A 22,237-nucleotide genomic window follows, 5' to 3' on the forward strand; every position below is an offset into this window, starting at 1 on the left:
GTGAGGCGGCCGGGCCGGCGGGAGCGAGCCCGGGGCGGCGGGGCCGCGCGGCTGCCGCCATGTTGCGCTGCGGGGAGGTGAGTCAAGGCTTGTGGGGCTCTGCTCGCCTCCCGCTTCCCCTCCGCGCCGGCCCCTCGGGGCGCCGGTAACAGCGGCTGCCGCGGGGCTGCGGGAGCCCGGAGCCCTCAGGGCGGGAGCCGGGCTCGGCGGCACGGAGGGCACCGGGATCGCCCTGCCCGGGTGTGCCCGGGAGGCCCGCGGGGCTGTGAGGGGGAGCAGCCCCGCTGCCCTCAGCGGCCGCCCTGGCGTTAGTGCCGGTTTGGGCTCTGGTTGCGCCGTTGAGGTGTGAGTGTGCTGCACCAGGGCTGGGCTGCAGTGGTGGTGTGTGTCTGGATGGGTAAACAGATCTATAGAGCCGTGGAGAGATGTGTATGTGCATGGTTATGTAACTCTAAAGGTTATTGAAACGGGTGGCGCTTGCAGGAAGGATGTAGAAGGAGGTTGCTGTGGTATATTTAGGAAAGGATCATGGACAGTCACTCTTCCAGTTGCAAAGTAAGTAGAATGAATGAAAACGTTCGCCAGTGGCAAAAGACCAAGTGAAAGTACCATGATTTCATGTGAAGTTTTGCACTACCTCCATATCCTCCTTTTCTTTTTCCTCTTTTTCGTTTCCACCAGGAGGTCGTAAGTGAGGAGAGTGAGGAGGAAAGCAATGGAGTCAACTTGATGGAGTTCTCAGATGAGATCCTTCTGCACATCCTCAGCTATGTCCCTTGCACAGACCTGGTCCTTAACGTCAGGAGAACCTGCAGGAAACTTGCAACACTTTGCCTTGACAAGAGTCTGACACATACAGTTCTGCTTCAGAAGGACTATAAGGTGGGGAGAGGAGCTTGCTTCTTCTGTTAGCTGTTAAGACAAATCTGGCTTCTGAAAAACAATGCCAAGAAGGAGAACTTTCCAGTGTGTATGCCTAAATAGACTGCTCCTGAAGTCTGAAATCAAATACACAATAAGCTGTTTCATAAAAGCATTTATTTTCCAGTATGATTTGTTAGAACAGCCCTGTGCTTCCTTAGTTATATAAAATACTGTCAGTGAAAACTTAACTTCTCCATATTTCTGGAAGCTAAAATGAAAGTAAACATGGCCTTAAAGTTACCATTTCCCCAAAATATGTTTTCCGTGTTGTTGTGCAAAAATATCTTGTGCATGTTGCTGTCAGGCATGCAGTCAGCAAAGCCAGAAATTGTGTGCATGTTATAACAAAAATAAGGCTTTGGAAGGAAGGGTGATATATTCAATGAGAACTGCATCAACCAGTGCAGGCAGGGAAAAGCCCCCTGTGCTCATTTCCAAAAGAGGAAACTGAATGAAGAAGAATGGAAACATTCTTCTTTCAGTTTGAGTTTCTGCACATAGCCAGTTCTGCTGAAATGGCTTTGCTGGTAGAAAACTGAGGTGGTTTTCCCCTCCACTCTCAGCTGCTGAGCAGTCTGTAATGCAGAACTGCAGAAGCAAAAGGAAGTGTCATCCCAAGAGTCCCAAGCATGGCAGATGAGCTGCCAGCAGTGTGGTCATTCTGAGGCTGTGCTGCCAACCCCAAACCTTTGGATGAGCCCCGTAATCCAATACCATCCACTCTTATCCCCATTTCTAGCTGGGAAACTGAGTCAGCGTCCACCACTGCCGTGTCTCTCACTGAACGTGGTTTTGTTTGGGTGCAGGTAAACAAGGACAAAGTGAAGCAGCTGATGAGGGACATTGGAAAGGAGATCTACCAGCTGAACATGGCCGGGTGCTACTGGCTGCCCAGCTCCACTATCGACCACGTCACACGCTGCAAGAACCTGGTGAAGCTGAACCTGTCCGGGTGCCACGTCACCTCCCTGCGGCTCTCCAAGATGCTCTCCACGCTGCAGCACCTGCGCTCCCTGGCCATCGACGTGAACCCGGGCTTCGACGCCAGCCAGCTGAGCAGCGAGTGCAAAGCCACCCTCAGCCGCGTCTCGGAGCTGAAGCAAACCCTCTACACGCCCTCGTACGGCGTCGTGCCCTGCTGCACGAGCCTGGAGAAGCTGCTGCTCTACTTCGAGATCCTCGACCGCTCGCGGGAGGGGTTTATGCTCTCGGGGCAGCTGATGGTGGGCGAGAGCAACGTGCCCCATTACCAGAACCTCCGCATCTTCTACGCCAGGCTGGCTCCTGGCTACGTCAATCAGGAGGTGGTGAGGCTGTACTTGGCAGTGCTGAGCGATCGGACCCCTGAGAACCTCCACGCCTTCCTCATCTCTGCCCCCGGCAGCTTTGCAGAGACAGGAGCCACCAAAAACCTCCTGGACTCCATGGCCCGAAATGTACGTCTGGATGCTTTACAACTGCCCAAAGCCTGGATTAACGGCTCTGGGCTCCTGCAACACTTGAAGTTCAACAACCCTTTCTACTTCAGCTTTAGCCGATGCACCTTATCTGGTGGGCACCTGATCCAGAGGGTCATTAATGGTGGGAAGGATCTGAAAAGCCTGACCAGTTTGAATCTCAGTGGCTGCGTTCACTGCCTGGCCCCGGAGTCCTTGTTTCGGAAAGCAGAAGATGACATTGACAGCAGCATTTTGGAAAGCCTGGTAGTGTCTTGCTGCAACCTGAGACACCTGAACCTCTCTGCAGCTCACCATCACAGCTCTGAAAGCATAGGGAACCACCTGTGCCAGCTCCTGTCCAGGCTAAAGCACCTGCTCTCATTAGCGCTACCAGTTTGCTCCATCACAGATGTTGGTGCAAGCGTGGAGAAGCCTCCCACCACACCTAATTTGGTGCCCCAAACATTTGGAAGGAAAGTTCGGATTGGGATACAGACATATCCAAGGAACTTAGGAGACCAGACAAATCAGAAGATCGAGTCTTCAGTGTTTTGGGCTCTGATGGGAAGCCTCAGATTTCTGGAAACCTTGGAGATCATTGGGTCCAGTTTCTCCTCTGCCATGCCCCGCAACGAGCCAGCAATTCGGAACTCGTTGCCTCCCTGTGTCCGGGCACAGAGCGTGGGGGATTCAGAGGTGGCTGCCATTAGCCAATTGACTTACCTGCAGAGCCTCACCTTAGCACAGCTGCCAAATATTCTCACGGGCTCTGGGCTCGTCAGCATCGGGCTGCAGTGCCAGCACCTGCGGACTCTTTCCTTGGCCAACCTGGGCATGATGGGCAAGGTGGTCTATATGTCTGCTCTCATGGACATGCTGAAACACTGCAAGTGTTTGAGAGATCTCAGGTGAGGGGCTGCCCTTGAACATCTCCCATTTTGTTTGTGGATCTCCAGGAATGTGATGTGTGGTTTATTGTGGCTACTGTTAAAGGTGATCCGGTCCAGAGTAGATGCAATGCCTTGAAAACTGGCTATTTTCCTTCCTGACTTGTGGAGAATGGGAAGGCATTGCATGTTGTCCTTGGGGGCTCAGGATATGCCCTTTAACCAGTGTTTTAGGAGCAAAAAGTGCTGTGACTGCCTTCCTTTTAGATAAGGAAAAGTGCATGCTGCTTATTTGTGAGCTAGCAGCTTGTCAGGGCTGGTTAAATACTACATGCCTTTGCTGATTTTTGGCTTTGTGTACATGCACACCTCTTAAATTTCCAGGAAGGAAGAGACTCCTACATTCTCTAGATAATGTAGAGTTTTCTTTGGGTTTCCCAATGAGATATTTGCCTGCCTTTGTGTGAAAATCTCACCTCTTTTTTTTTTCTTGTTTTCTTTATAATGTACTGAAAACAGTCCAGACTTAGAGTTTGTCCTGTTGGTGTTCCTCTCCTGATAGGATTTCAAGGATCCTCCCAAGGGTCTGATCCTAAAGAGTGCACAAAGGAGCTTCATGGTAGCCAAAATGTGCTTGTGAAGGGAAACTGTGATGGTTTCCTTGCTCTAGTCCATATGAACACAAATGTTATCACTTTAGAGAGATGGGTTTTTAATTCTTTTTTCCCCCAAAATCAGCCTTTTTCAGTGAAACTGCAGAACCTGTCAGTCCCATTGTCCCCCTTTGTTCACAAAGCTCCAAAGTGCTGTGCAGCTGAGACAGCAAGGTCACAGTTACTGTGGCTGAAATGACTGCTCATCACCTGAGACTGGTGCTTCTGTGCCTGTCCCTGATCCACTGCAATAGTGAGGGGAGCCAGGGGGGCTAAAACACCTCAGGAGGGTTTTTATTTTCCACACTTCCCATTTGTAAGGGGGAAGAGTGTGCTGGTCTCTCATCCGAGGGGTGGCAGCTGTTGGGAATTCGGCTGCTCGAGGTCTTGGGTTATGTGAATGTGTCTTTAACCTTGAGGAGAGTAAATAGCCATGGAGGAACTGAGGGCTGGGGAAGGAGGTTTGGCTGTGCAGTGCTGCTTTGCTCATCCTAGGCCCTGTAGCTTCCTGAGGCTTTGAAATGGAGGCCAGGAGCGATAGAGATGGGAGGCAGCCTGGAATGAGGGCTGCAGCAGGGCTGCTCCTTGTACTGCGTTTGGGTGGAAGCTGTCACTCTCCTTCTCTGAGTAAACTCTAAGGTTTTATATTGGCTTAAGATGGCTTTAGAAATTAGCACTTCCTCTTGATAACGTAGTTTCCTTTTGATTTACTAATTCCCTGCTGTTTCCACCCATTTTTCCCTTCCCAGTTTTCCGGGCTGAGTAGCAAGTTTAAGGGGCTATTCCAAAGCAACATTGCCATCTAGCGAGTGCAGGGCGGCATTGCAGGGGTGGATGGTGCATCCCAGAGATTCACCTGGAAATCCTGGAGATTCTGTCCTTTTTCTCCTAAATTTACAGTGCCCCAGTAATGATATTGAAAAATTGAACAGGCTGACCGTTCTCTTGATATGAATTTTAACTTATTACCCAAACTGTAGTTATGCTTTTAGGATCTCTTCAGGCAGTTCCACCCGACAGCAGGCTGAGACTGAAACAGAATTTATCAATTAACAGGATTAAGTTGCTGAGATAGCCATGCATACTACAAAGCCTGTGCAGAGATTACCCAGATCAGATTGGGCCCGACAGCTTGTTATCACCTAATGGATTAACCTTCTCGGAGCTCTTGGCTTTCCTGACCCAATGACTGAGATCCCCAGGTGCTCTGAAGCCTGGTAGTAAATCTGCACTAAGCAGATGAGCTGTCCTGGTGGCACAGGCCTCAGGCAGCTTCAGCTCCCTGCAGGCTGGATTCTCTTGGGTAAAACACAGGCCCCTTGTTGGCCAGGTGTGTCTTCACTGGGTCATTTTATTGTCCTCCTGGATCACAGTGACAGAGGATCCTGTCTCTCTTCCCTGAGCCAGGTGTTTAAGGTAAAGGTTGGGTTGATGATGGTTGTTCTTCCTGTGGGAGAGCAGAAGCTCTGATCCTGTGCCAGGGCTGGCTGTGGTCGCTGTGTTGGCCCCAGTTCTGCATCAGCCTGTGTGCACTGTGTATTTCTCATGGCTGCTTCTCCCCAGGCAGTAAACTGAAGATCTGACCAGTTTGGGTGGTTGTACACTGGAGCAGAAGGTCCCTAAATCCACCCCGCCTGCTTGGTGGATGTCAGCTACAGAAGCCAGGCTGTGCTTTTAAGACCGGAATGGATCTGCTGCTTGTCCTACCCACCATACTTCGTGGGAAACTTGCAAAACCAGGGTTACTCCAGGGTGACTCCCTGTGGGCTTTCCTGCCTATTTGTGCCCTTGTCCTTCAGGACTGGAGGCGCTGCTCAGTCCATTTGCCAAACCCCCATGAATATGCCGTGTCTTTCCCTCTTGTCTGAGAGCATCCCAGGCGTGAATTGCCCATTGAGCTGTTTTTGTTTATTCCTGCAGGCTGGAACAGCCGTACTTCTGTGCGGGAGCGCAGTTCTTCCAGGCCCTGAGTCACTGCTCCTCTCTCCAGCGGCTTTGCATCGTCTCCCGGAGCGGGACTCTGCAGTCTGACGCAGTGATGTCATTCATGGCCAGCTGCCTTGAGGTCATCATGTGCCACATGTTTATGGGAGAATCTCTTACCGTTTGCAAAAATCTCCAGCAGTCCATTGTCCGGAGGTGAGTGCGGAAAAGGGTGGATGTGGCATTTCTGGAGCTGTTGGAGATTTATCTCCGTTCCCTGGCTTGCCAAGGCTTATATGGCTTGGAGCTCTTGTTCCAAGCAGCTAATAGGTAATGTGTAACTGTTTGGCACATATGTAGCCTCTTACTTTAATAAGAGTGAATCAGTGAAATATTTGAAGGTATTATATGAATTCTTGATTCCATTCCCACCCATGTTCTCTGCAGTTCTGCTGGCCGAGTTGGAGTTCTGGATGCAAAGCTCCATCATAAATCAAATGACACTTTTTGTGTAAACAAAACATCTGCCGACATTTAAGTACTGAGAGATTTGACCTTGAAGCTTTCCTCCTTTCTCACAAGTGACTAAGATAATTCTCTGTCCTCTAATCACTTGTAAATGTCACTTACTGATAATCCCCTGGCAGCGCAATTCAAAGCCTTTAAAGGGTTGTTGTGAAGGGTTTTTTCTTCGGAGGGTGCTTGAGGGGGGAGCATTGGTACAAACTGCCTTTGCACGTTTGGCAGTTCTTAAATGCATTTTGCTTGGCCCCTTGCAGCGTTCTGAGGCTCACGTGGTGGGAAACGTTTGTGTGTGAGCCGTGAACTGCATTTGAAAAGAGAGCTTTTAATTACGCTTGGCATTTGGAAATCTTCTAATAATGGCAGTCATCTTACAAAATATTTCCCATGCAGCAGACTTTCCATTATTATCTTTTTTTTCCTGTGAGGCTATTTCCCCACCTTCAGCCTGTTTTCTTTGTCGCCTACTGTTGCTGTGCCCTGTTAAGCTCTAATAAAAATTTCAAATCACACGGCGTTATTAGTACATCCTAAAGGGTGCTCCTCCCCCCCAGCCTTCCTCCAGCTTCAAACTAACTTATTACACTTGGCTTGTTTCCGTGGATCAAATCCAGAGAAGGCTGTGACTGTATTAGCTCCCTACCAAACTGCTCCTGAGATTGTTGCTGCCTCTGAAAGCCTCTGTGTCCTTCTGGGCTGGAAACATCTGAGTAAATTCCTTGTCATGCGACAAGGATTCTTTGAGTTTGTTTTACACAGGGCTTCATATCTGTAAAAACGTTACTGGGTTGATTTCAGCTGTGCTTTGGGGATCCTTGGAAAGAACCAGAAATCTGCAATTCCCATTTTTTATTTTCCCTCCCTTCTGAGGTGTTGCTGCAGCCCTGTCCAAAATTTTAATGTCCACTTACTGAGCAGAAATGAACCATTCTGCAGCCTTTTCTCCCTCTTTTTCTCTGTTGTGGACTGATTCTCATTACATTCTCTACCTCTTTATAATCTAAACCCTGGGAACTTTCTAAAGAGCAGCTGATGCCTGGTGGAAATGTTAAAAACTATTTTTATATTTAGCTACAGTTCTGGCTGTCAAACTTATTTTCTTCTTTTGTATTTTATTAATAGAGACACTTGTATGAAAACAGGGTTTTTTGAAGGTTGGGTTTTGGGTTTTTTTTTGCTGAAGAGAGCATCTGCTCCTTCTGCAAATTCTACACCTGAAGTCATAATCCTCTGTGACATTGTAATTGGTGGCTCTGGAAACGATTTTGATGTCATGTAAGATTATGACTTCAGGAGGAGGATAAGCAGTGAGAGCAGATGCTCTCCTAAGCAACAAAGATCCCGTTCTCATGCAACTGTCTCTAGTAATCAAATGGAAGAAACAAAATACAGAAGATGATGTGTAAGCAAAGCCTGGAGTCTTCCATGAGCCATCAGCGAGTCTTCAGCCACGTGACTTCTGCAGCAATCCCATTCTCATCCCTGCACAAATGTGCCTTGGGATGGGGTCAGGAATTGACTTGTTCTTGACTGCTTTTTGTAAGCTACTCCAAGGCAGAGAGATGTGCAGTAAAATCTGTGTGTGAGCTTAAACCTGTGGGTATGGCTCCAATTGACACAGCATGGCTTCCTCTAAGAGTGTGCAGCTGGTGTCTCTTTAATCCAAGTTTTACACCAGGCAGCAAGTTGGAAGTTATCTCTCCTTGTGCCAGAATGAAACAAGGGGATTTATGCTTATTTTTTTTCCATTTGTTTGGAATGTGTGTGGATGCTTCGTGTGAAGCATGGGGAGTGGTTGGGAGGGAGGAGGTGAGAGGAGGGACCTCGAGCCTTTGTTTGCTCCCTTTCTTGAGCTGGGGCAATGGATCCATATTCTTCAGGTCCTACTGAGGGCCAGAGTTCCTGTTTTAGGGCTGTGCTGATGGTGTTGTTTGGGATAGGAATATGGGCCCAAAGTGATTTGCATTCTCCCCATGCCTCTAAAACAGAAAGAAATGTGAGTGGGAATGGCAAGGACCCTGGGCTGGCCATGTATCAGGAGTTTGCTGCAGGAAATAGAGCTGTGAGGGTTTGAAAATGCAATACAGTGCAGGGCAGTCCTTTTTCAAGTGTAGGTGCACAGGAGTGTTTGGGTAACAGAAGAAGCCAGAACCTATCTGGGGGGAACACACTGGTTTCAGCTGTGGAATTGTACTGGAAGATGGTGAATATACAGGGTGTGGTGATGGGAGCTTGGGAATTAAATCTGCTGCATCACAGCAATGGCTTAAAGCCTGAACTGCTTCTCAAACTGTCTCTTTTTACTGTAAAAGGAGGTTAGTGTTATGTATTTCTGTTCCACTGGCCTGAAAAAGAGAGGTTGTTCTCATGTCTCTTAGTCTTGTACAGCTTTGAACCAGACCCTGTGGTGTCCAGCTTTCTGGTGAGCAGTTTCTGGTTGAAGTTTGCTGCTTTTTGGGACAAACTAATTCGTGTATTTGAGTCATTAAAAGCCTCTGATTCAGTTCTGGCTCTTCTGCAATGAAACACAATAAGCAGAACAGGGCTCATCTGGAGCCTCATCAGCAAACAGGAGGCTTGCAAGGGCAAGGTCTCCTCTGAGCTGTAGAGAAGACTGTAAAGATTGTTTCCCTCTGGGCAGATAAATCATTGCAGTGTTTTTCTTTATTCTTTTTCTTTCAGTGTGAATGGGAGGGGGGAGCTCATTTATGGTTCAGGGAGATACTCTGCACATAAGAAGGGCGTAGTGCTTAGGAGATGTGGCTCGAGTGATCCATAGCCACTTCCCTGATCTTCCTCAGGTTTCACATGTGACGTTGGTCTAGTCTCAGTTTCTGTGTAAATTGACATTTTTTCCCCCCCATCACATGGTGCTCAGCTGCTGCCACACTTCAGATAGCAGCAGATCCAATGAACACAATGTTTTCCATTTTATGCTTGGACCCAAACTTTGCTGGAGTGCTCAGCTCCAAGCACGTGTTATCCCTGTTTAAATAACTCTTCTGTTCAAACCGCTGCAGCACTAATTCCACAAACACTAAAATACCACAATTTGAGGCCCTGTGGTTGGAGGTTCAGGTGTGACCCCAGACTTGCTGCTGTGCCAAGACTTCTTTGCAGAAAAGGTAAATTTGCTTTGCCATTTTGGGCTGAGCTGCCTTCCTGCACCTGTTTCTAAATTCCTGCACACTCCCGTGTGTCCAAAGGCAGGTCCAAGGGGATGAGGAGCTTTCCTAGTCTTTTCCACAGTGTTATTTTGTGGAAGAGTCAGTAGATGGAGCTGTGACCCATGGAAGGTCCCACCGTTTACCAACGGGGTGCGTGCTAAATAATAGTATTTATGTGCCAGTATGTCCCTGCCCCAAAAATCCTGCGGGCAAGGAATTTGAATGACTTCAGGCTTGCACGGCTACGTGGGGTTAGCAGGCACTTCACAAATGTGCAGGAGAAGTTGCTTTCCTGGTGCTTTCCTTGCCATCAGAAAGCAGGCTGGAAGAGGGGATGGGAAATGCTTGGGCAAATATCCCCTTGGCTTCAAGGACAGATTTTTATTTTCCACCATGTGCCTTTAGAATTTTGTCGGTTCTAGCTGAAGTGTTTAGATAGCTCCTATCATTGTAGTGATTTCAAGGACTCTACAACACCAGACAATACAAGCCAGTGAAAAGTCCTTGGAAAAACACCTTGGAAAAAGATCAAGAAAGCTACAATAAAATAAAAATAAACAAAAAAAAAACCCAAAGCAAAACAAAAACCCTCTGAGAACACAGTGTCATTAGGGATTCTTCATAAAGAAGGGGAAAGTGTCAAGGTGTAGAGGTGAGCTGTGATTTACAGAAATGGAATCCAAGGGGAAAACCATGGTGCAGCTGGAGTGTGTTTTGGGGTGCTGGGTGGGCAGCTGGGCTCAGCTGTTCACATCTCCCAAAAGTGCTGTTGTAAATCCCTGGAGTCTGAGAGCTCCTGGGAAATGGTGGATGGGCTGGGGCTGTGTGGGGTTGTGGGACAGCATCCCCCCAGAGCTCTGGGGTCAGAGTGGGGATGTGGCAGTTCTCTCCTGTGCTCTCTGCCCCTGTTCCCCAACCTCTCTCCACACCTTGAGTCCTGTGTCCATCTCTGGACCCACCACTTCAGGAAGGACATTGAGGGGCTGGAGGGTGTCCAGAGAAGGGAACAGAGCTGGGGAAGGGGCTCGAGCACAAGTCCCTGGGATGAAGTTGAGGGAGCTGAAGGTGTTTAGCCTGGAGGAAAGGAGGCTCAAGGGAATCCTTGTGCCTTTCCTCCCTGGCAGGAGGGTGCAGCCAGGGGGATGTCAGGCTCTGCTGTCAGGGAACAGGGACAGGACAAGAGGAAATGGCCTCAAGGTGTGCCAGGGGAGGTTTAGGTTGGATACTAGGAACAATTTTCCAAAAGGGTTCTCAAGCACTGATAAAAGCTGCCCAGGGCAGTGGTGGAATCTCCATCCCTGGAGGGATTTAAAAACCATGAGGATGTGGTTCAGTGGTGACCATGGCAGTGCTGGGGGAATGGTTGGGCTTTCCCACCCTAAACAATTCTGTGACTCAGGTCACTCTTGGCTTAACCAGTGCTGGAAAGTGCAGAGAATTTTTCTCATTTAGGACAATCTCACTGTTCTGGGCATCCAAACTCAGAGGAAGAGAAGCACAAACTTACCCTGCCTTGTGCCTGTGTCAGGTATGAGCACTGCTTGGTTTGAAGTGACTTTCATGATAAGATTCCTGCCACTTTCTAGGAAGAGCTTTCAGTCTAAATTAGATCTTCTTGTTTAGTCTTCTGTAGCATTACCTAAATTTCCCTGTGCTTGTTATTGTCCTTTTTTAGCGTGAAACTCTTGGCTGGATCTTCCCTTTTTCTTAAACTGCTGATTCCAGTGGCCCTGTGTGGCTGTGAGCTTGCTGAAGGGATGAAGCAGCCTCCTGAGATTCAGTTGCAGAAACAGAGCTTCCAGGTGGGAGCACAGGGCTGAAATGGAGTGTTGGGAAGTGCTGAGTGAGCCAGTCCCTCTCCTGGCATTCAGCACAGGGCTGAGTTATCACTGATGAGTTTTTGCAGACCTCAGGGCTAAGTATTCCCCCTTGCCCTGGATATCCCTGCAGCATTCTGCTCATCTGGATTCTCATTGTGGTCTCAGGCTCATAAAGTCCCTTTTGGGGGGTTGCAGGGGGCTCTAGGGGCAGTAGGTGATTGCAAGATGATCTTTGAGTTCAGCCTAGTCCTGCAGCATCGCTCTGTGCTGCCCACCCGACTGCTGCAGTCCTACTGACACTGCAGAAAGCTGCTGTGAGCACCTAGGGTTTATTCAAGATTCTCAAGCTGGTTTTGCATCCCTTCAGCACCTTCTCTTCCTTCTGACCTTGAAGAAGTCCCTGTCTGCATGCTGCTGGCTTTGCTGGTCCCAGAGCTGCTGGCAGTGGCTGCTGATCCCACCCAGCCTGCCGAGGGCTCAGCCCTGCACAAGTGGGATTGCAGAGGACTTAATGTATCACCAGGCTGGTGTAGTGAATCATTAGCATCCTGCTCAAGCTTTCATTGTCTCTTTCATTTCCTGCTCTTGGAAACCCCTGAATCATTCTGTCACAGACTGAATAACAAACTGCATCCTTGTCAGATTGTGTTGCCCAAGGATTCCTTGGTGGGCTTGGCCAAGGTTGAATGCATGAGGTGTGGCCCAGACACCTTTGCTTCTACCAGGGATGTTGTTTATGAGTGGGTTTAAATACCTTACAAGCCAGCAGGACTTGTGGGACCATTCCCAGTTTGCCATATTAATTTATCTTCTTTTGGGGGTACTCACAAACCCCTTTCTTTAAATGCATTCCTGTGGCTGACCCAAATGCCTCGTTCTAACTGCCAGCTCATGTGTTTTCAGAGGAATTCAGTTCTGAAACCTTCCTCAGCGGGCAGATTGGTTTGTGCATGAAATAACTTTCAAGGATTGTCCTCTCTCTCTTGGCTGAGAAATAATATTGGAATAGCACTGTCGTGCTTTCTCTTCATGAGGGTGTAAAAGGCTGAACGGAAGCATTAACTGCAGCTTTAAAGCATTTCCATAGTAAAATAAATCTAATTGAGCAGTTATTGCAGTAGCTTTTTAATTTGTGGAAGAGATTAGGAAATAACTTTCAGCTTGCTCTGGCAGAGCACTCCCCTAGGACGTGTCCTGGGCGCTCTGGCATCGCTCTTTGGGTTCTTATTCCCTCCCCCTCTAATTGTCCGGTCACATTTGAGTGATGCAGAGTTCAGCTGGCAAAATAACATAGGAACCTCAGTCTGCAGGCGTGTTTGATGCAAACCTCAGCTCACAGGAGAAGGAGCAGAGTGCCATTCATGCCTTACAGGGAAACCACAGCAGAGAGATGTAATTTGCCTGGGCTCGGGATGAGTCTGATGTGTTATTGCTCCTTCCCTGTGGCTCAGCTCAGTGGCAAATGAAGAAGCTGCGTTGAGGATAATGGGAGAGTTGGCAGTGATGTGTGGGAGTGATTTCCAGAGTCCCATCTACACCCCTTGGTCTCAGGTTGGAGACTGCAGGGGTGGGACTTAGTGGGGAAAAATCAGCAGCTGTGGGAGGATGTTGGTTTTTCTACATAGGCATGAAGGGATGGAAGATACCCCTAAAGGAAAACACTTTATAGCAAAAATATCTCATTGTGTGCAGTTAAGAGCAATCAGAGGGATGTGAGCATCTTTCCTTGGGAACTTTTCAAGTCCATTTCTGAGGTTTGGAAATAGAGTCTACTTAGCCCTGGCACTCTGACAGGGCTGGAAGGGAGAATGGCACTAGAGAATGGATCTGCTTTAGAGTCAGTGTGGGGAGGGTTGGACCCCCTGAGAGGCTTCTGGGGGATGAGTGGGAGGCAAAGGTTCTCCCTGCTCCCAGGGGAAGTGGCCTGGGAGAATCCCACCTACACTTTCTTTGGTGAGGCCAAATCTTCTTTGGAAGATGCTCCTGCAGAAGCTTCTTTGGCAGTCACTGTAAGCAAGGAGAGATTTTCAGCTCCTTGGTGCTGAGGTCAGGGCACGGCCAGTGGAACAAGTCTTGAGTGTTTGCCTGGCCTTCCCTGAGAAGATGAGAAAAGTGTGAGTGCCAGCTGCTCCAGCGTGTCCTGGCACCTCCTTCATTCCACTGTGCCATGCTGCAGGAAGGGAGTTTCCAGGCTGGCTCAGGTATGCTGGCTGAAGCTTTCAAGACAGATGCCACACTTGAACTTCGAGGTGTGAGCAAGTCTTCCAGTAAAAACAGGCTGTGCCTGGCAGAGGATTAACAGGGCTTTGTGCATGTAGGTGAGAAAGCTGCATACAGGGCAAAAAGTGAGTTGGTGTGAAACTTCTGCTCTTGAGAAACTTGTGCCTCTCCAAAAACAGCTCATCAGCCTGTGGGGAAGGTCAAAACAGAGAGGGGAGAAGGTGTGTGACTGCAGCAGAGACTGGTTTGCATTTGTGAGAGTTGTGCCAACCAGAGTCCCCCTCTGCTCGGTTCCCCCTAATCAAACTTCTTCTCATTTCCTTCCTTCCTCTCCTTCTCTAGGGCTTCTTTTTCCATAAGCTCAGCTTGGTTTGTGGAGGTCAGAGATGTGCCCTTGATCCATTCCTGATACACTGTATTTCCTCACTTCATCTGCTGTGTGCTGCTTTTGTTGGCAGTGTTTAATTATCCCTCCTTGAATGCCCTCGGTCCTGCTTGCCAGCCTCTGTGAGGTGGGATGTGCTGAAATGTCTGATTTGGCTTAGGACTTTCCTTGGGTTTTTGTGGAAATCTCAAGGGGAAGAACATTCTTCAGCCCCAAATACTGCCTTATCCTTTCCTTATAAGTAAAAAAGGTTTGAGCAGCACCTAATGCAGAGAGCTGTCACCTTATAGGGTCTGTGGTGCAGGGGGCTGCAGGGGGGTGTAATCCATCTTTGAGGCTGGATGGTGACATCCCCCATGGCTTTGGGCTACCCTTTGGATCTATCAGCAGGTGGAATCTCCTGGGGACTCACTGTCCTCTCTGGAGAGGCCTGTCAATGTTTGCCAGCAGATAACTGCATTCCAGGGAGGGACTCTTTTGTCTTGCTAAAATCGAGGAAATCTGATCAAAGTGCAGCCTTGCTTTAGACTTTTTCTCTTTCTTTTTGACTTTGTCCCTGACCTACATATTGGATCCTGCCACAGTGGTTGGAAGTAATTGAGAGTGTAGTGTTAGGCTATTTACCAAGCTGTTCACTTGAAAATAACCTCACTGAGTCCAGTCCACACCTGTTCTGGCAGAATTCTGGAGACAAATAGCAAAGCATCATTAACCCTTTCATCCACATACAACCACTTCAAGATCCAAGAGCAGAGAGATGCTGATGCCAGGAGGAATTTGTGGCACAAGGTGTGCTTCAGCATTCATTTCCCAGCTCTGTGCATGATTCCAGCCAGGTCTGCTCTGTGTCCACATCCACGTGAGGACACTTCAGAAACCTCCTTGTGGAAATTCCTGCTGGGTAGTGGTTGCTTTGGTGTTGATTCTGCTGGACCAGAGGTTATGCTGGAAAATATACATGGGGGGGGAAGGAGGTGTTTTCTTTGTTATCCCAGTGGTTGTTTCTGATTAAAGGATCTGTTTTGAAGGGGCTGCTAGTCAGTTGCCTAGAAAACTTGCTTTCATTTAATTAATCATGATGAGTTTAGTCTGGAGGTTTTGTAGGAGAGAGCAGGCAAGCATATCCTTGGCTTTTTTCCCTTGAAAAAAAACAACAAACCCAAACCAAAAAAAAGCAGGGCTTCATGTCTGAAACTGCAGCTCTTTTGTCTCCCCGGGTCAACATCCTTTCTGTCCTTTGGGTTTTAATTTTACAAGCCATGCCTTTGCAGAGGTGGATGGAGTTTGAAGTCCATCCAGGTGTGGAATGAGGAAAGAACCCTCAAGAAGATTACAGGAGCTGTTCTGCAACTCATTAACTCCCTCTCTTCCCCTTCTTGTTATCTCCTCCCCATGCCTGGGGCCTTTCGAAGTAGTGCTCTAAGTGCCTCTCGGTTAATCTAGCCCACCTGGACAGGTGTATGAAGAAAGGAATTGCCTTCCGGGGAAGGACTAAAGGAGCGTGGATTGCAGGGGGAGGCTGCTTTTGGGAACTGCTAATCCCAGTTTAACATTATGACAGCTGCTCGTTAAAATCGGGGTGTTTTTTAACAGGCAGTTAAAGGAGAGGCTTTGCACGCACATTTAACTGAGAATAATAGTGAACCATGTGCATTTGATTTTTTTTTTCCTTAAATCACGCAAATTGTACATGGAAAGAATTCTCCGGCGTCAACTTGCTGGGGTATGGAATTTACAAGGTTTGCAGTAACATACAGTTTCCTGTTGAGGGGGGGGAGAAAATCACAAAGCTTTCTTTTTTTTCCTCTTATTTTAAGATCAAGTTCAAACCCCTGGTATAAACCCAGCCTCTTTAGGAGGGACACTTACTGCGTTGGGGTTTTTCACTTGTCTCGGTGGCAGTTCATCATGTAAACTTGTCTGGGTTCTTGTTTTTATAGCTACATGTAAAGGCTGCTTATAAACTACAGTTTTGTACGTGGTGAGAAGGCAGCACTCGGGTCCAATTTGGGAGAGTCTATACACAAAGAAGGAAGCAGTTTCTTTTCCTTGGGGAGATGGCAGTTTCTTCCTTTGCTGAACTTCAGTAAACTTGGTCTATTAACATGATTTTCTCTGCAGAACTGTGGTGTTGGATAAGAAACACGAAGAGCTGAGGCAGAGCAGGGACTATCAAAGAGACATTTGGCTGTATTTTATGTGATTTCACTGCAGACTTTACCAGCTGCCTCCCAGATCAGCAGTTATTTGCTGGTTGATTTCTTGAGGGCAGTGCTGTGGAAGTAAGAAGCTGCACAGCTCTGACACAAGTCCCCAGATCTGCTCAGGGAGCCGTGTCCTTTTCTGCCAGCCCTTAGGCATGAGGCATGAAGGGCAGGTCTGTGATGCAGAGAGATATAAAATTGCCCCAGGTAGTTCTGTTGCTGGAAATTCTTATTCCTGCAGCTACTTAGGTTCAGGCAAATTAATTCAACCCACCAAGACTGAGCAGCTAGCCTGGGAATGGAAGTTTCTCTGCTGTGTTTTTGGCAGCTCTGCTCCAAATCGTTTGTGGATGGGAATGTCCTTTCAGTCTCCCAGGAAATGCCAGTCTCTCGTGTTGCTTTCTTCAGCTGGCTGCATTGCTACCTGGGATTTTCCTGTCTGTTTCCAGCAGCTGGATCTCCAACCTTTCCTCACTGTTTGACAGAAATCTGGCCATTTCAGAGCTAGAGATGAGCTGGGAATCTTCCAGGCACATACTTGTCTAAGTTTGTGGAGCAGAGAGCTTCTCTTTGGGCCCAGCACAGCTTGGTTCAGCCTCCAGGGATTGGTGCTGCCAGTGTGACTCTGCCTCCTCCAGAGTGATAATGAACTGGTCCTTGTCACACCCTTCAGAGGAAACACCTTGGTGGCACAGGACTAAGAGGCACAAATCTTTTTTATCTTAAGGTGTACCTCAAGGGTAATTATGCTGCAGTTTTACCCCCCAGCTTTAAAAGAATGAACTCTTGTCACACTGCGCTAACACCATTTCTCTTCCTCACAGGTTGCTGTCATGTAAAGTACTTGCTGGTGGGCACTTGGGCTTTTTCTGTACGGTTCTTTCTTCATTGTTTAATGGCTTTAACTCGTGCAAATCTCTTCCTTTGCTCTGCAGCCTGGATTGAAAAGAAAGCTGCAGTGTGTGAGTGTGAGCACACTTAAATGCTTATCTGCACATCTGAGCTTTCTAAACTTGCCTGTGCTCTAATTGCAGAGTGTAGACTCTGCATGCAGAACAACCCAGCCTGAAGTGATAATCCCAGGCTCAGCCCCGAGGGAATGCCTGACATTGCTCTGGCCTGATTTTCCTAATGGCTCTGCAACTTGCCTCTGGTTTGCAGGTGGTTTAAATTGTTATCGCTGAGCACCTTGCCCAGCTTGGGCAGAGCTCTTGGGATCTCTGATCCTCTAGAATACCTACCTGTCTTGATTTAATTTATATTAATTTTTTTTTAAACTTCTTCCTCCCTCCCGATTTTAGGTGCAATTGGGGCTTGTGGCAGCTTAGCAGACTCACTGCAAAGGGGTGCAAACGCAGCCTGAGCTCCCTGCTGACACAGAGAGGGAAGAGTGGGAGACCTGCAGTTCCAGCTGGCCCTCCTGCCTCCTCTGAACAACCCTTCCTTGCCCCCATCCTGCATGATCGATACCCAGGCCATCCCCTTCCCTTGCCCTGGAGAACTGGAATTTTTCCTTGGCTAATAACCTGTGTCTGATTTAGTTTCCAGGCAGAACGCCCTGCATTAAACGTCGTCATTTTCCCTCTGCTTCACGAGGACTTGACAGAGGTCATCAGAGATGTCCCCATGAGGCACCTGGATGAAATTACCTTGTTTAAAAGCAGAGTGGCCGAGGAACCTCCCAATCTGTGGTGGTGACTGCCACAGCATGGAAAGGACAAGTCAGTGTGAACCCATGGAGCAGCTTCTTGTTGGCCTGGATTTCCCATCCTGGGCTCCTGGCCACCTCACTGGATGCTGTACAATCACTTCAACCAGGTGCAATTGCAAAATAATAAAAAAAAAAAGCTGGTTCTTTGCAGTGGGGAAATATCTGTTGGATATTGCTTGCATCTGAAAATCATGTCTCAAAGGCTTGTGGAATCTGATGAGTGTTTCCTTGCGGTTAATATGAATCGTTTTTGTTATTTTACTGAAGTTAAAGGTAAGAGAAACTGACTTAACAATGCTCTTTCCCCTGTGTCCCCTGGTGTCTGTCCCAAGGGCCCCTGTGTACGTTGGCAGTGTGCTTTGTGGTTTTGGTGGAAATCATTCTTTGCTTCAGTCTGTTTTTGGCAAAGTAGAAAGCCTAGGGCAGCTCAGAGGCACAAAAATGTGTTGCTCAGTTGAAGTGCATCACATCTTTTCTATGTTACAAATAGGCATTTGTAGTCACACACGTGCAGTCACAGATAGTTAAAGGGTTTGTTGTTTTTTTTTTTTGACTGAGAAGTACCACAAGGACTCTTTATTTTTTAATAACAAATTAAGGTAATTAACACCTTGACCATGGTATGTTCCTGCTGGTGCTGTTTCCATTGGTCTGGTGGAAGAAGTTCTCAGCTCTTCTGGAAATCCTTGTCCTAGGGTAGATGGTGCCTACAGTGAATAAGTTGAGGCTCAGATCTGATTTATATGCAGTCTGTCTTGCAGTGTAGATGGGAATGTAGTGTTCCAGTTCTGTCCTTATATCCCATGCCTTGAGCTCATGCTAATTTTAGAGATGTTATGAAGTATTTTCACAGTGTGATTTCAGTCAGCTTCTCTGCTCCACAGAACTTCCTCAGGCATCAGTAGTGGTCTGGATCACTTTCATATTGCCTTATTTACTGAGCACTTTTAAAAGCATCAGACAGCTGTACCAAAAGCCAAGTTACAAATTCCTGGAGCTACAAGTCTGGGTGGCAGAATTTTCCTTGGTAGCATACCAGGTCTGTCTTCTGCAAAGCAGCTGCTGACCAGAGCTGTCTAACTTCACCCAAATCCCGAATGTGTTGAGCTCTGCTTTTCTGGGGAGGCCCAGAGGTGTCCAAAGATGATGTGCCCATCTCCTTGTCAGCATTTCCTACTCGAGATGCCCTCTCCCAAATGCTCTTCTGCCCTCCATGTTCATAGGAAGCCTGGTTTGATGGGATAGATTTGAGAATAAAATGCATCTCCTAGCCTTTGGAGGATTTTCTGTCCTTACTTTCCAATCAGCCACGTGTGAGCCTGCCTGGAATTGTGTCCCACAGGTGTAAATCTTGAGCCAGGCTGTGAGAACCCTTGTGCTCAGAGAGGTTACAGTAGAGAGCAGGTAAGTGTCAGACCAGCCCCTGGTGGTTTGCTGTCTTTCCCGAGGCTCTGATCCTTCCCCTCTGAGGACAGGGAGCCAGCACAGCCTCTGGATTGCAGCAGGATGGTGAGGCCAGCCCGGGCTCCCCGGGAATGCTGCAGCTGAGCTGTGAGCACTCTGAGGCTCTGCCTCAGCTTCAGCTCCCTGCAGCTGGGTGTGAGGAGCTGCTGCCCTGCTCCTGCTGCTGTTTCCCCTCCCACTCTCCCCCATGAGGTCGTTCTTTCTACCTCTTGTCATATTACTCACCTGTTTGAATCCCCTTCTCCCTCTCTTCAGCACATCAGATGTGCTTTTTAGCAGGAGCACGAGCTGCTGCTCTGTCCAGTTCAGGCCACTTCAGCTCTGCCTGGTTTTTGTCCGTGTTTTTTCCTAGGATAACTAGCAGGACTGGGCAGAGGGTGTTTGCTAAGCTGCTTTCTCCTCCTTGTTGGAAGCAATGGCAAAGTTGCTTTGTGCTGCTTGTGCTGCTGGCCTCGGGGCAGAGGGAAGGTGGAGGGTGTGGCAGGAGCTCTCTGGTGCCTTAGGGAACCTGTTCAGTCCTGTGAAGGAATCCTGATGTTTGGTTTCAATGAGGCCATTCCCACCCCCAGCGGGGATTTCCCCTGCATAAACAGCTGTGGCATCAGCAGGAGCTTGGCAGTGCTGCCAGCTCGCCTCTTCCTGTTCCTCTGAAAACCTGGGCTGGGGGACAGTGGTGTGCAGAGAACTGCTGCTGCTCCATTCTGGTGTTAAACCTTTGCTCTTGGGGTTGCAGTCACCTGATGGAACGTGCTGTACACTTGGCTTGGCACATCCAAATCCACCTGCCTGGTGTGCTGCTGGATGGGAGCAGCAGCCAGGGATGTTTTGTAGTGCTGATATTCTCTTGCCAGGGATATGATGTTTGGGCATCTGTATTCATGCAAGTGGGTCACAAGTGCTGATGATGCTGCCAGTTATAAGCAGGGCTAGGAAAGGTCACCCACAGGTGATAAAGGTAGCATCCCAAATAGTAATAAAAACCTAAAATCTCCTTCCACCCCCAGCTCCCCAACTCCGGGCCAGTGCTTGATATCTGTACTACAAATCCTCTTATGGTGAGTGAGAATTTCCGCTGCTTTTGCACTCCAGGCAGGATTCACCAGATGTTAATAATGTGCTTATTTTCTCTAAGTGCTATTTTGGCATCGGTGTTAATTACAATTTATATTCTGCAACATTTACACTGGGAAAAGAACCCACCCTAATAGTACCCAATTGGCAGAGCTGGGCTATTAAACACAGCTCCATATGTTCTGAGCAGAGCAGTGCATGGGACTCAGAGCCCACTCAGCACTCAGGCAGGCAGCTGTAGGGGAAGAGAGGGGTGTTCTGCTCCTGGATTTTATTTAATATGAAATCCCCCCTTCTTTTCTGTCTCCATCTCTCCAGAAATCTCCCTCCTGCTATCTGTGAGCATTTAAGGAGGTGATCTCTGAGCCTGCTGATGCTGCTGTCCATAGTCTAAAACAAATGAATTCAATTCCAGAAGGTGCCCTTCTCTCAGGGAGTGCCTCTGCAGGATCCCAGTCCCTGCTGGCTTTTCCTTGCTGCCTTCCAAAGCAGAATTCCAATCTTTGGGAATTGCAGCAGAAATCTTTACTTTGACCACCCCCAAAGCGTCCATGGTTCTGTGGGAGAGGGATATTCTGGGACAGTTCTGTTCTTGTGTAAAGCTCGATGTAGTTTGCTGCTCTGCTCATGTACAAAGTCTTGTTTGGCAAAGTGGCATTTGGTTCCTGCAGGCTGGAAGGGTTTGGAGTGACCCTGGTGGGGGGATTCAGAGGAGCTAAGTCATCTGTGTTCCCGTGGGTTTCTTAGGAGTGTAGGTTAAAGGATTGCTTCCTCAGCTGTTTGCAAAGCTGATTTCATGGTCTCTGTAGGAAATGGCAGTGTATCCACTGCTCTGTTAGGAGAAGGGGCTGTGTGGTGACAGTGTCCTGTCAGGGGAGCTCTGTGGTCACTGCTCCATCAGGGAGAAGGAGAAGATGGGAGTGGGAGGAGGCAGGGCAGGATGGAGTCATGGATCTCACTGGAAGCCAGACACATCCTGAGGCTTGGCCTGTTTGCTCACTGCTGGAAGGGGAGGAGGTGAACCCTCCCCTCCAGGCGAGGCTGGGGAGCAGAGGGCAGAGCTGGGGCTGGTGTGGGCTGAGAGCAGCAGAGCCTCAGCCCCCCTCACTGGGGTTTAATTCCCATCACTGCCTCCTCCTCTGCCAGGCGTGTGGGGTCCCAGGGAGCACAGCAGGACCTGTCCCCTCACGTGGATGTTCAGAGCTGAGGTGCTGGGTGCTTCCTCCCAGCAGCGCTGTTTTAGGGTAGGGCTGTAGAAATTTGGGACTTCCCACTGCTGGAGTGAACCAGTGCAGAAGGGTTGTTTCACCTGACTAAGGGGGATGCAATTCCCTCTTGGCTGGTCCCAGCAGAGTGTCCAAAGCTGGGAGAGCAGCAGGAGCTGTGCTGGGTGTTGCAGAGCCCAATCTCCTTCCAGTGCAGCTCTCCTGCCTCTTTGAGATGCACAGGCAGCCAGGGTACTCCAGCAGGAGAATCATTTCCATAGAAACCAATTGGGATGTTGTACAGGGAATAATGATTAATAGTGAAGGGATGTTGCCTCAGGCCCTTTTCATTTTTTAGGGGGCAGTGAGGGACAAACTGGGGCACAGGTAGGGGGACAGGGAGACTTGAAAACTAATGGAAACCATCTCTTCCATTAACTTCCAGGCCAGCTCCCCCTCTCCTCCTCCTCCCCAGCCCCCCACTGCTGCTCCCAGCTTTCGTCAAATTTTCAAAATGGCTAACCTGGTTAGAAATAATCATAATAATAAAAAAGGATGGATGAGGTCTGACTACTAACATTGTTGCTGTTAGCAGCAGGATTTCAGCCATAAAACATGAAGCAAGGGAGGCATTGACCTTTC

The 22,237-nt window shown here is 48.5% G+C and overlaps 1 protein-coding gene across 3 annotated transcripts; it reads left to right on the forward strand.

Annotated features, from left to right (window-relative positions):
• Positions 1 to 31: 31 nt before the first annotated feature.
• FBXL18 (F-box and leucine rich repeat protein 18) lies at positions 32 to 18,148 on the forward strand. Of its 3 annotated transcripts, none has more exons than XM_039732051.1 (6): positions 40 to 77; positions 682 to 882; positions 1,731 to 3,271; positions 5,824 to 6,042; positions 16,969 to 17,034; positions 17,686 to 18,007. In XM_039732051.1, exons 1-6 carry the CDS (start codon positions 60 to 62, stop codon positions 17,840 to 17,842), a joined length of 2,202 nt encoding a protein of 733 aa, XP_039587985.1. In that variant the 5' UTR covers positions 40 to 59; the 3' UTR covers positions 17,843 to 18,007. The 3 variants fall into 3 exon arrangements, with proteins under 3 accessions (XP_039587983.1, XP_039587985.1, XP_039587984.1); XM_039732050.1 differs by having other exon boundaries at positions 16,969 to 17,015; positions 17,686 to 17,854; XM_039732049.1 differs by lacking the exon at positions 16,969 to 17,034 and having other exon boundaries at positions 32 to 77; positions 17,686 to 18,148.
• The last annotated feature ends 4,089 nt before the right edge of the window (positions 18,149 to 22,237 follow it).

Source organism: Passer montanus, unplaced genomic scaffold (genome assembly GCF_014805655.1).
Source record: "Passer montanus isolate IOZ18808 unplaced genomic scaffold, ASM1480565v1 scaffold8, whole genome shotgun sequence".
NCBI lineage: Eukaryota > Metazoa > Chordata > Aves > Passeriformes > Passeridae > Passer > Passer montanus.